A 12,794-nucleotide genomic window follows, 5' to 3' on the forward strand; every position below is an offset into this window, starting at 1 on the left:
CCTTTATTGTCATTGCTACAAATGGGCTAACATATTGTGACAACGAAATTGGGCATGACACTCCAGTTTTACACATTCATAGTGAGGTATGAGCAAGAAGATAAAGGAACAGAGAAGATAATGTTATAAGACAAGGGGGATAAGGCTATAGTTATAATTTACATGGTATTTACACAAGAAATGTCGGCATGTGGATGTTACATACAGGGTTGTCGTGATAACGTTGGTATCGTAACGGTTGTGCAATATTGCATTTGGTGCAAAGTCATCATAGTGCAAAAATAGTCAGCATATGCATTGGTGCAAACATAGACATCATAGTGCAGAAAAAGGAAATGATCAGACATTGTGCAATTTGAGCATTAAACGTAGTGCAGTCGGCATGTGCAAGAACAAGACATGAGTAACATTATATTCGTATGAGGTAGTGTTGGCACGAGTTTTCAGTTTTTTTGTGCGGTGTCTGTTTGAGCAGTGAACAAACATAGTGCAGACAGCATGTACGTGAGTACCATTTTACATACGTGTGAGGTAGTTTTTTGCAACAGTTTTCAGTTTTTTGTGCGGTGTCTGTTTAGGGTGGTAATGGCTGTGGGGAAGAAACTGTCTCTGAGTCTGTTCGTTTTTGCTTTGTGTGACCTGTAGCGCTTGCCGGAAGGCAGCAGGTCGAAGAGATGGTGGCCGGGGTGAGAAAAGTCCTTGATGATGTTTTCTGCTCTGCTAAGGTAGCGAGAGCAGGCAATGTCCTCCAGACTGGGCAGAGAGCAGCCGACGATTCTCTGGGCTGTTTTGATGATCCTCTGGAGCTTTTTCCTGTCTGCTGCTGTGCACCCAGCATACCACACCGTGATGCAGTATGTTAGGATGCTCTCCACTGTGGCTTTGTAGAAGGACACCTGCAGCTGCTGTTTTAGTAGTTTTTTGTATGATATTATAACTGTTGTGTTTTTTTAAATAGTATTTTTGTAGTATTTCTGCAGTCATATTTTGTAGTATTTCTCAAGTAAATTTGTTGTGTTGTAGTATTTTAATTTAATTAGTATTTTTGTATTATTTCCTTAGCGGTAGCTTTGTAGTATTTCTTTAGTTTTTCTGTACTATTTACATAGTTGTATTTTGGGAGTATTTTATTTTGACAGACATTTTATTGGTACAAGGCATCAGATTAAATGTTGCAACTTCATGGTTTGACGCAGAAAGTACCGTCAACATTCTCATCAGGATGGCGCACATTTTGCAATGTCATGGCTTGATAGCAGAAGTTTCGTCAACATCTTTTTCAGGCGGGCGCACACTTTTAGGCTTGCGCTGGGTTTCTCTTAATATTGTTGTAGTTGTAGTTTTGTAGTATTTTTGTAGTTTTTCCTTTCATAATATTTCTGTCATCCATCATTCCATCCATCCATTATGTGCACCGCTTATCCTCATTAGGGTGGCGGGGGTGTTGGAGCCCATCCCAGCCATCTCCGGGCAGTGCGCAGGGGACACCCTGAACTGGTTGCCAGACAGTCGCTGGGCACACAGAGATGGCTGAGACAAGTTACTCGCTCATTCACACCGAGGGACAATTTGGACCAGCCAATTAACCTGACATGCATGTTTTTGGAATGTGGGAGGAAACCAGAGTTATTATTTTACAACTGGAGTGGTATTTTTATAGTATTTCTCTAGCATTTTGCAAACACACACACACACACACACACACACATATATATATATCACAATAAATATATACAATATATATGTTACAATATACAGTATATTGTGGCCACAAAGCCACGCACCAATGGCCACAAAGTCACGCACCAATGTTAATATTTATTTTTTGTTAATATAATTTTTTTTTTTAATTTCAGATCAGACATGCCATTGACTACAGAGCAGCGCGTAGAAATCATCTTATTATCTGGTCGTGATGGTGCGTTTAGAAATGGCTGTATGGTTTCTGGTTCAACTCGAGGTATATTGGTGCGTGACTTTGTGGCCACCCTGTATATATGTTACAATATATATGATACATTTTGTTGTGAGTTGCTCGACATGAATGAGGTTTATTATTTAAAAAAAAGTTCAAAAATGAAGTAGCTTGGATGTTCACTGTAGAAGGAAACAATACATGCAAATATAAATAAATAGAATAATACATTTTCTTATTCAAATTATTAATTCATTTTCTGCATTAAATTATTGTTGGTAATATACTGATTAAAGGGATCACCACAAACCTGTCTTTTTTCATTTTCTCCTTTTATACTTCCTTTTTTTCTTGACTTCTTTATACAACATAATAATTCCTGATATAATGCATCAAAGCAAGTGAGCCGTTTGAGAGCCAGCTCTCTTTAAAGAGTTGAGCCGAAAAAGCCGGTTCTCTAAAAAGAGACTGACTTCCTTTCACTACACAACTACGACATGAAATCCGAGGCGGCAGACACATGCGCACAATAGCATTAAACTGCTCGCTTCGTTTGCAACGAAAACAACGATACAGAGATAGAGGCTACCGCGGCGAACTCGTTTGATTTAGATAGATAGATAGATAGATAGATAGATAGATACTTTATTCATCCCCGAAGGGAAATTCACTTTTCCAGCAGCATCCCTAAGCTGAGAACAATCGAAAATAACTGAGAACAATCGAAAATAACACGGGAGCTGCTGGAGTGGCTGCCATTCGTGACGGCGCCGGAGAAACGATTCAATTTGAATCATGTACAAACAAACAAACAATTGAATCATGTACAAGAAACGATTCAATCTGAATCATGTACAAACAAACAAACAATTGAATCATGTACAACAAACAAACAAAATATTTATGTTTCAATAAGTGGAGTGTTAATAAAATGGGGGGAAAATGATTTGATTGATTTGCCGTTTCGTGATAGTCGGTGTATATCCATGTTTGACAAATTTGCGTTTTTCTGTACAGATTTTCTTGTACGTCGTACACGTCTTGAAATGCATAATAAACGTACTTTGCATGGCAAAAACGTACAGGTTGACAGGTAATACATACATATATATATATATATATATATATATATATATATATATATATATATATATATATATATATATATATATATATATATATATATATATATATATATATATATATATATATATATATATATATATATATATATATATATATATACGCAGCACGGCGGCGCAGTGGTTAGCGCTTGTGCGGCACAGTTCATGTCATGGGAACCTCCTGCGTGGGTTCAAATCCAGCTCCAGACTTCCTGTGCGGAGTTTGTATGTTCTCCCCGTGCTTGCGTGGGTTTTCTCCGGGCACTCCGGTTTCCTCCCACATTCCAAAGACATGCAATTCAGGTGAATTGGCCGGTCCAAATTGTCCCTAGGTGTGACTGAGCGAGTGAGTTGTCTGTCCCTGTGTGCCCTGCGATTGGCTTGCAACCAGTTCAGGGTGTCCCCTGCCCACTGCCCGATGATCCAGTCAGACCCCCCCCCCCCGACCCTAATGAGGATAAGCGGTACGGCTAATGAGATATATATATAAAATAATTATTTATGTATTTATTTAATTATTTGTGTATTTTTTTTATTGTGTTATTATATATTTTGACCATTTTCGTTTGGCTGTCCGATTTAAAAGCCTGGAGGGGTTGCAGATTGTTTACTCCTGTTTTAGCCGTTAAACACGACTACTCCTGAGTCTTCTCATGTGCGGTTTCAAGAAAAAGGCGTGCCCGCTACGCCTTCCGGACGCCTCCAGGACTTGAAGACTCTTCCGCGGTGATCGGCAAAAAGCCAGATTTATCCTGCTGCTCCCACGCGGAGCCAGAAGAAGTTTGCAGTCGCTCCAAAAGGACGCTAAAGCTGCAGTCAAAATGTCAGACTTGGCGTCCAGCTTTCTTCATATCGGAGACCTTGTGTCCTTGTTTGCCGAGGGCACCGTCAATGGCTTCATCAGTACCCTTGGGTGAGCTCACTGATTTCCAGTGCAAATCCTATTTTTCCATAAATGAAAATATCTGATCCAGAAGGTCTCCAACCTTTTTTTTTTAAGTCGCAAAGTACTTTTTGTTACTTGGTAGCGCAAAGGGCACCCAGTTTGAAATGCATTTTTAAAATAACAACTCACCACGTTACTGCTATGTTGTTTCTGCGTTATTACTAGGTAAATAATTGGAAATAAAATTAAATTTACTCAGTTTCCCACAAAATTGTTATTTTACTAGATAATCACAATGACCCAGCACCAGTGAGCAGTGTTGGGCACGTAACTTAAAAAAAGTAATTAATTAATGTTACTCACTACTAAGAGTTATAGAACCTTTCAATATTTATTGCACCTCACCAGCAACATATTTATTCTTACACTTGAAGTTGTATTAGTTAATTTTTTTAGTTCAATAAAAATAAACAATATTATTAAATAACAATCAGTTCTAAACAATATAAAGTGAGTTTAATAAATTGAATATTTCACCACCTGGGACAACTGGTTAGGTAGACATAGCCTACTGTACTTCTAGTAATTTGTTCACAACAAAAGCCAATCGTAAAACAATATGAAGTGAGTTTCACTTTATAGAATAAATCACAACCTATAGTGAGACATCTGCTCAACTAGACAAATGCTACTGTACTTCAAGTACTTTCAAACAACAAAAGTAAATTGTTCAATGATGTAAAGTGCGTTTAACAATGCAGTGTAAAATAAATACATCAAACACTGCAACTGCACTTTAAATATTTTGTTCACAACAAAAGTCCACAGGAAAACAATATAAAGTGACTATCCAATCCCTCTTTCAACCTATCTCACTTCTTTCCCTCTCTCCCTGTCTCTATGGTATTCCTCACTCTATCCCTCTAACTCTTTCTCTCTGTTTATAATAGTGACGAGACTTCTCTCATTGAGGAGTGAGCAGCAGTTTTGGAACAATTAGTGTTAAAAGACAAAGGAACCACAGAGAATGAACCCTCCACTAGTTTCCCCCATATTAGACGTTAAGTTGTAGATGGCTGCAGTGTTAGGTTGAATGAGAGCCATGTTACCGTTTGCGTGTTGTTGCTAAACAAATATGCCAGAGGGCTGACTGAGGATGTCCTGCTTATCTTCCTTAGGCACAAGAACAGACAAAGTAATGTAACAGTGGAAAAAAATAATGAGTTAGATTACCCTGTTACTGAAAAAAATTAATAAAGCCGTTACGTAATAGCGTTATTTATAAGCTGTCCTTTCGGGGGTACCCCTGATATGGGGTTGTATAGTAAACTAGCTAGCCAATTATGCAGTTTATGTTGTAAGCTAGTTGTTCATTAACAGGAGGCGGGCCGATAAGTAGATCTGTTTTGATCAATTAAAATTAAATTGTAGCTACTATCTAGCTAGTACCCAGCTAAATGCAACTTCTAGTTAAGCTAAAAGTCAAGTCAAGTGACATTTATTTGTATAGCCCTTCATCACAAAATTTCTCAAAGGACTGCACAGGCCACAACCATCCCCTGACCTTAGAGCTACATGAGGGCAAGGAAAAACTCAAAACCTCAACATGAGGAAAGTAAGAAGCTTTAAGAAAGGGCCTCAAACGTGTTCATCCACCTTCCAGGATAAGCAGGCTGCAATAGATTTTGCATTGGGTAACAATACACAAACACCATGAACATTAATATGAAAAACATAAGTAATATGTAAACATTGTCCAGAAAGTGCAGGACAGGAACAACGCTTCAAACCTGTAAAATTGTCTGAAAAGTTCATGACAGGAAAGATGCAGATTCCCATCTCTGCCAGCTGGTCAGTGCAGCTTGATAGTTAGCTAGAAAAGTAAGCAGGTAGAAAAAAACTAAAAGGGAGATAGATAGAGTAAAAAATCCCTCTAAATAACCAGATAAAAGGCTAAAACAAAGCTACTATATAGCTAGCTCAAAGGGAGCTCAAAAATTAACCTAATAACTAGCAAAAAAACGTAAAATTAAAGCTTTATAGAATGCAAAAAATGTAAAAAGCTAGCTAGATAGCTTGATCAATAGCTAAAAGATAGGGAGATAGCTAGCTACAAAGGTAAAAAGGTAGCCAGATAGCTAGTTAAACAATTGCACATCTCTTGCTCATTCGCTTTGTAAAACCCATCAATTTGAATTTAATTTTTGGTACTTCCTGTAAAACAAATCAATAAAGTGTGAATAAATGTGTTTAATACATGAATACATTCCTATTGTACTCTCTTAATCATTTGCTCAAAAATAATGATCAATATTTGAATACCATTTTACGTCCTTGACGCCTATGAACTAGAATTTATTTATTTGAATTCTTAAAATGACAACTTATCATGTTAGTACTATGTTAATATTGTGTTATTACCCTGTTAATGATTAAAAACAGGGTAATTTGGACTTTTTATTAATACATGATCATATCATTGAGTTTTAAATATTTATTACCGTTCTGTATATAACTTCACATGTTGTTTGTACACTATTGTGCAAGAGGGAGCTCTATGCCTGTGTTAATATTTTGAACCTTGACCACGACTGCCGCCAGACTTTTGATGAACTAATACGTGTCTCACAGTCACAGAAATACATCATGCCAAATATTATTGGAAGGCTTAAACTCATGGAATTCAAGATATGATGGTCATTTCAAATTATACGTATCAAAAAAAACATCACAAGGAGTCTGAAACAAAATATTTAAAATATATAAAGCCAGTGTAGCTCACCAATTAAGTCCCCTGGTCGTCATCAAATGAGTTAAATATCAGCAAAAATGACTTCTAGGACAATCCAGAGAATCTAACCCTGTAAAATATTTACCCAAAACACTATAACGTCGCCAGATAAAAAAAAATCTGCCTAAAAGCATTTCTGCTTAATTAAACGTTCCAAGTAGTAGTCCATTCATTTTGCTCCAAAACTCCCTTTAAAAAATAAACAGACTTGCAAAATATTCCCAATGTGGTTGTTAGCTTCTGACCTTTCGATTGACACCTCTCTCAATCAATAGGCTTTTTTTCCACTGTCCACAGCCTGCGTTAGCGTATAGAATAGAATAGAATAGAATATACCTTTATTGTCATTGTTACAAATGGGCTAACATATTGTGACAACGAAATTGGGCATGACACTCCAGTTTTACACATTCATAGTGAGGTATGAGCAAGAAGATAAAGGAACAGAGAAGATAATGTTATAAGACAAGGGGGATAAGGCTATAGTTATAATTTACATGGTATTTACACAAGAAATGTCGGCATGTGGGATGTTACATACAGGGTTGTCGTGATAACGTTGGTATCGTAACGGTTGTGCAATATTGCATTTGGTGCAAAGTCATCATAGTGCAAAAATAGTCAGCGAATGCATTGGTGCAAACATAGACACCATAGTGCAGAAACAGGAAATGGTCAGACATTGTGCAATTTGAGTATTAAACGTAGTGCAGTCGGCATGTGCAAGAACAAGACATGAGTAACATTATATTCGTATGAGGTAGTGTTGGCACGAGTTTTCAGGTTTTTTTTTGTGCGGTGTCTGTTTGAGCAGTGAACAAACATAGTGCAGACAGCATGTACGTGAGTACCATTTTACATACGTGTGAGGTAGTTTTTTTGCAACAGTTTTCAGTTTTTTGTGCGGTGTCTGTTTAGGGTGGTAATGGCTGTGGGGAAGAAACTGGGCCTATGTAATAAGCAGATATCGCCTCCTGTAGTTCCAAATAGCTTCAGTCAGTAGTAACCGATTCGAATGGTGATTGACACATTTCTTAGCCAATGAAATTCCAAACACAATTTTATGGCATCCTCGGGGGTGTATTCCAATCAGAGCTGAAAATAACGTGCGCAATCCATCCATTCATTATTTGCACAGCTTATCCTCACTAGGGTCACGGGCGTGCTGGAGCCCATCCCAGCTATCTCAAGGCAGTGGTCAGGTGACACCCTGAACTGGTTGCCAGCCAGTCACAGGGCACACAGCAACAGAAAACTCACTTGCTCATTCACACGCAGGGACAATTTGGACTGGCCAATTACCTTGAAAGGCATGTCTTTGGAATGTGGGAGGAAACCGGAGTGCCCGGAGGAAACCACACAAGCACGGGAAGAACATGCACACTCCGCACAGCAAGGCTGGTAGCTGGATTTGAACCCGTGACCTCAGAACTGTGCTGCGGATGTGCGAACCAACCTCAGCATGCCCTGGAGCCCATGCGCGCAATCCGTGATAAATTTTTTCGCACCATTAATTTGCTCATGTTTGCACAATCATTGATTTGACTTCTGGAAAGAGAAATCAAAAATGTGAACTCGTTCCCAATGTCTAAAAATTGTCCAAAGTAAAATACATATTTACAAAGGTTTAAGTGTCGTAAACTGGCGGTCTCCAAAGGGCCACTTTCGGAAACGGATAGATATACCCTGAAAAAATGTGTAAAATCCAATGTTTGGCTTTTTCCAATTGTGATCAAATTTATCAAGGTATCAGGTAAGGCTTCAAACTATTGTCTCTGTTTTCCATCTAAGATGCCCATGCTACACTCATCAGCAGGAATTTAATAGCAAAGAGAATAAAAACCTATTTCTGTGAGTTCCAACTCACATGACTCAATGTTAGTAGCACTTGCATTTTTCTTTAGTTTGAGACCAAATTTTAGAGTCTTACCTTTCAAAAGAGACCAAAACAACAGGGGTACGTCCTGGATTGGGATTGTAGGCGAATTTTACAGGAACAGTGTCACGACCAGAACAAGTAGTGGACCCAAAATGCATAACGTTTCACACAATGCTTTAATAAGGGATTGGGGAAGAAGACAGTGATCTGGTGCTCGCTGGGCAGAAGGAGCGGGAAGCCCTCGCGAACGAAGCGAGGTTGGAGATCGGAAGTAAGTCAGGCAGCCGGGACGGGAGAACGGAGCGTGGTCAGAGATCGGAACAAGTGGTGTAGCCGGGACGGAAGAACGGAGCATGGTGGGGAACGGAACAGGAAACGGGACAGAATCAGGCAGGTTACAGGAACAGGTCGGGAACAGAAGGGGAGCCAGAGTCAAAAAGTGCTTGCCTTGATGTGCTGAGGTTTGCTGTTGGACTGACAAAAAGTGAACGAGAATGACGTGCTTAAATAGGAGGAGGGCTTATTAGGGAATGAGTGGAAGCTAGGGCTGAAAGAGTGAGCGCAGGTGAGGGCAATTGACCAATCGTGACAAACAGTAAGAGGTTAAACTGTTACCTCATTACTGATAATTCTGAGACATGCACATATCTATTTTATTTCTATTTTAAGTTGCCATGTAAGATAACATATATGCTTTTGGTGTCAAGGTTAGGGTTTTGGCCTCCATTCAAGCTCGTTAACTAGTTTTTAACTCTCTGGCAATTTAGAGGGCTTTTACTTGGCTTGGAGAGGGATGGGTGCTACCAGGCTGTACTTGCCCAAGACACACCACAGGAAATGGTGTCTCTACGACCTCTAGTTGTTCAGGGAACCAAGCACCCAATCAACCAACCAACCATCTAGCTATTGGCTCCCTTTTAGTTTTAGTTTTGAGCTAACTATCTGTCAATTTAAATGGCTTTTTACTCTTTAAGCTAGATGTCTAGCTCCCTTTCAGTTTTTTTTCACCTTTTTACCTTTCTAGCTAACTCTTAAGCTACTATTCTATGTATTTAGTCATCGTTTATCTTTTTACAGGAAATACAACAAGCTAAATTCCAATTTTTGGGTTCTATTAAGCGAATGAGTAAAAAAGAATTGCAGTTTTTTAGCTAAGTATCTGGCTACCTTTTTAGCTTTGTAGCTAGCTGTCTTCCTACCTTTTTAGCTATTTAGCAAGCTATCTAGCTAGCTTTTTACGTTTTTGCAGGTTAGCTGGCTAACATTTTACCGTTTTTTGCTAGTCATCAAGCTAAATTTTGTCCTCCTTTCTAGCTAGATATTTAGCTTCTCTTTAGCTTTCTATCTGGCTATTTGGTTGGATTTTAACACTTTTAGATAGCTATCTACCTCCCTTATAGTTTTGTTTCCAGTTTACCTTTCTAGCTCACTATCAAGGTACCTTTTTAGCTAATTAACAAGATATCTAGCTAGCTTTTTAAAAATGTTTTGAATGTTAGCTTGCTAACATTTGACCTTTTTTTTGCTATCAAGCTAAATGTTTGCTCCTTTCTAGCTAGTTATGTAGTTTGTAGCTTTTTATCTAGCTATTCAGATGACTTATTACTCTTCCAGCTAGCTATTTAGTTCCCTTTTAGTTTTTTACCCGTTTAAGTTTTGAGCTAACTATCAAGCTACATTTTTAGCTATTAAGCAAGCATTCTACTTTTTATTGATTTTATTTTTACATGAAATATCACAAACTAAATTCCAATACGTTGGTTTTAAGAAGCACATGAGCAAAAAATATGCAATATGCTTTCTGGCTGTTTTTAACTGTATCGCTAGCTATCTTCCCACCAATTTAGCTATTTAGCAAGCTATCTAGCGAGTTTTTTTAGATTTTTTTTTGGCACGCTATATAATAATATTTGACCTTTTTGCTAGTTGTGAAGCTACATTTTGGCCCCCTTTCTAGCTATCTATCTAGTTTTTAGCTTTCTATATGGCTCCTTAGATGGCTTTTTACTTTTTTAGCTAGCTATCTAGCTCCCTTATAGTTTTTTACCTGTCAACTTGTCTAGCATTAGCGGCATTAGCTCAGGAGGCAGAGCGATCGTCTTGGGATCAAGAGGTCGCAGGTTCGATTCCCGACTCCTCTGTGATATATGTCGAAGTGTCCTTGGGCAAGACACCGAATCCCTAATGCCCCCAATAGCAGGTAGTTGCCTTGCATGGCTGACACTGCTATCGGTTAGTTAGTGTGTAAGAGGGAAAAGTGTGAAGCACATTGTAAAGCACTTTGGGAGGTCTATATAAAAGCTGACCATATATAAATGCAGACCATAGCTAATTCTCAAGCTACCTTATTAGCTCTTTAGCAAGCCAACTAGCTAAGTGCCGTATTAGAAATGCATATAAAACTGGGTGCCCTTTGCGCTAGCTAATTAGTAACAAAACGTTGCTTGACGCTTGAAAAGGTTGGAGGCCCTTAAGAAACGATTCGCAATCAAATATTCTTTTGTTGGTTCTTGAAAAATTGGAAAACTGTCTAGAAAGTCCCTAAAAAAGTGATTGAATCAGCCTATAAAAAGGTTTCCGAACCCTGTGTAAGGATAGAATGTAATACGCAAGATCTCCCTGTATTTAATCCTGTGACAACTAGTGCCAAGTGATCTTGTCCCACCCATATGTACATATACGAATTTGCATGTCAAATATTGTTTTAGAAGGTAGAGGCCAACCGGAATGTTCACGCCTTTGGAAAGTTTAACGGCACAACTGATGATACCCAGAATGCCGAGAATGACCGCAAACATCTTTTACTTAATGTAAAACTCAATCTCAAGTTTGTCTGGTCCAGTTGAACAAGTCAAACCTTCAAGAGACAGATTGCTCAAATAAGGCCCACAAGACAACACGCTGAGAAGCACAAGAGACCAATCAGCTGCAGTTTGAAATATGTCCGCTTGATATTGACAAAGCCAGAATCCACTCCCAAAGTTGGATTTCTCTCCCTTCTTTTTTTCCTCTCTTTTTTTTTCTTTCCTTCTCTCTCTCTTTCTTTCACTTTCATTTTATCTGTTTGTCACAATCTCGTTCCATCTTTCTTTTTCTCTCTTCTTATCTTGCTCTTTCATTCTCACCATATTTCTTTTTTCCCTTTTTCTATTTGTTTTTCTTCCTCTCTTTCTCTGTTTTCTTTCTTTCTTTTGCACTTCCTTTCTCTTTCTTTGTTTTATGACTGTCCTTCTTTCTATCACTTTCTTTTTATTGCTCTGTCTTTGAATGTCTTTCTTTGTTTCTATCTTTGCTCTTTTTTTCTCTTTCGCTCTCACCCTCTCTCTATTTCATTCCCTTTTATGCATTTATCTCTCTCTTTCCCCCTTCTCTTTTTTATTCTCTCACGCTTTCTTTTTTTCTCACCTTCTCTCTTTCTCACTTTCTTTTTTTCCCCCTCTCTTTCTTGTGTTTTTTTCTCTCACTTTTCCCCTCTCCCTTGTTGCTGCTTTTTTGCTCTTTAATTTTCACCCTGTGCCTAGTTCAGACCCTGTAGATTTGTTTTGCTGAAATATGGCCCCCGGCTTAAATGAGTTGCTTTAGAGCAGGGGTTTCTAACCTGTGGCCCGCGGACACGCGTGCCTGCGGGCCTGTTCCAAAAATAGACCTAATCGTGAACAATCAATGTCTAAATTGTGATTAAACTGTGTTGCAACTTTTTTTAATTGCATTTGCAGTGATGTAAATTAAAAACAAAAACAAAATCTAAATTGCAGAGTCCGATAATATGAAAACACTGATGTAACACGAGGCAGAGGTGAGTGTGCATGACACTTGCAGACCTGATCTTGAGCGTCGCAAAAGAGTTAAAATAGATATTTACACACATAAACATGCCGGGAAAAGGAAGAAGCTGTATACTTTTTGAAGTAAATGGGAGGAAAAAATATTTTTTATTAACGGGAAAGAAAACTGTGTCTCATTTGCGGAATGACTGTGGCCGAGGCAAAGCGGCACAACATGGAGCCATTTCAGCACTTGTCACACTACCGTAATCACCTGCCCAGCAGCGCACCATGAAACAGAAAAGCCCCGCAAGTTTAGTGCAACTTTGGGTGAACAGTCTTTTTCTGCTGGTGAAAAACACCAAAAAAGCAACCAGAGCCTCTTTTAGAGCTGCACATATTTTGATAAAGAAGAAAGGCATTTTAATATGGGAG

At 38.5% G+C, this 12,794-nt stretch overlaps 1 protein-coding gene across 1 annotated transcript in view; it reads left to right on the forward strand.

Moving 5' to 3' along the window:
- Positions 1 to 3,714: 3,714 nt before the first annotated feature.
- The window catches only part of itpr3 (inositol 1,4,5-trisphosphate receptor, type 3), a 307,422-nt gene continuing 298,342 nt past the window's right edge, over positions 3,715 to 12,794 (forward strand). Inside the window, exon 1 of the mRNA XM_088320630.1 lies at positions 3,715 to 3,952. Coding sequence (XP_088176756.1) covers positions 3,861 to 3,952 — 92 coding nt within the window. The 5' untranslated portion in view covers positions 3,715 to 3,860. The remainder of the gene's footprint in view (positions 3,953 to 12,794) is intronic.

Source organism: Urocampus carinirostris, chromosome 17 (assembly GCF_059441175.1).
Source record: "Urocampus carinirostris isolate Australia breed hairy pipefish chromosome 17, RoL_Ucar_1.0, whole genome shotgun sequence".
Classification (NCBI taxonomy): Eukaryota; Metazoa; Chordata; class Actinopteri; order Syngnathiformes; family Syngnathidae; genus Urocampus; species Urocampus carinirostris.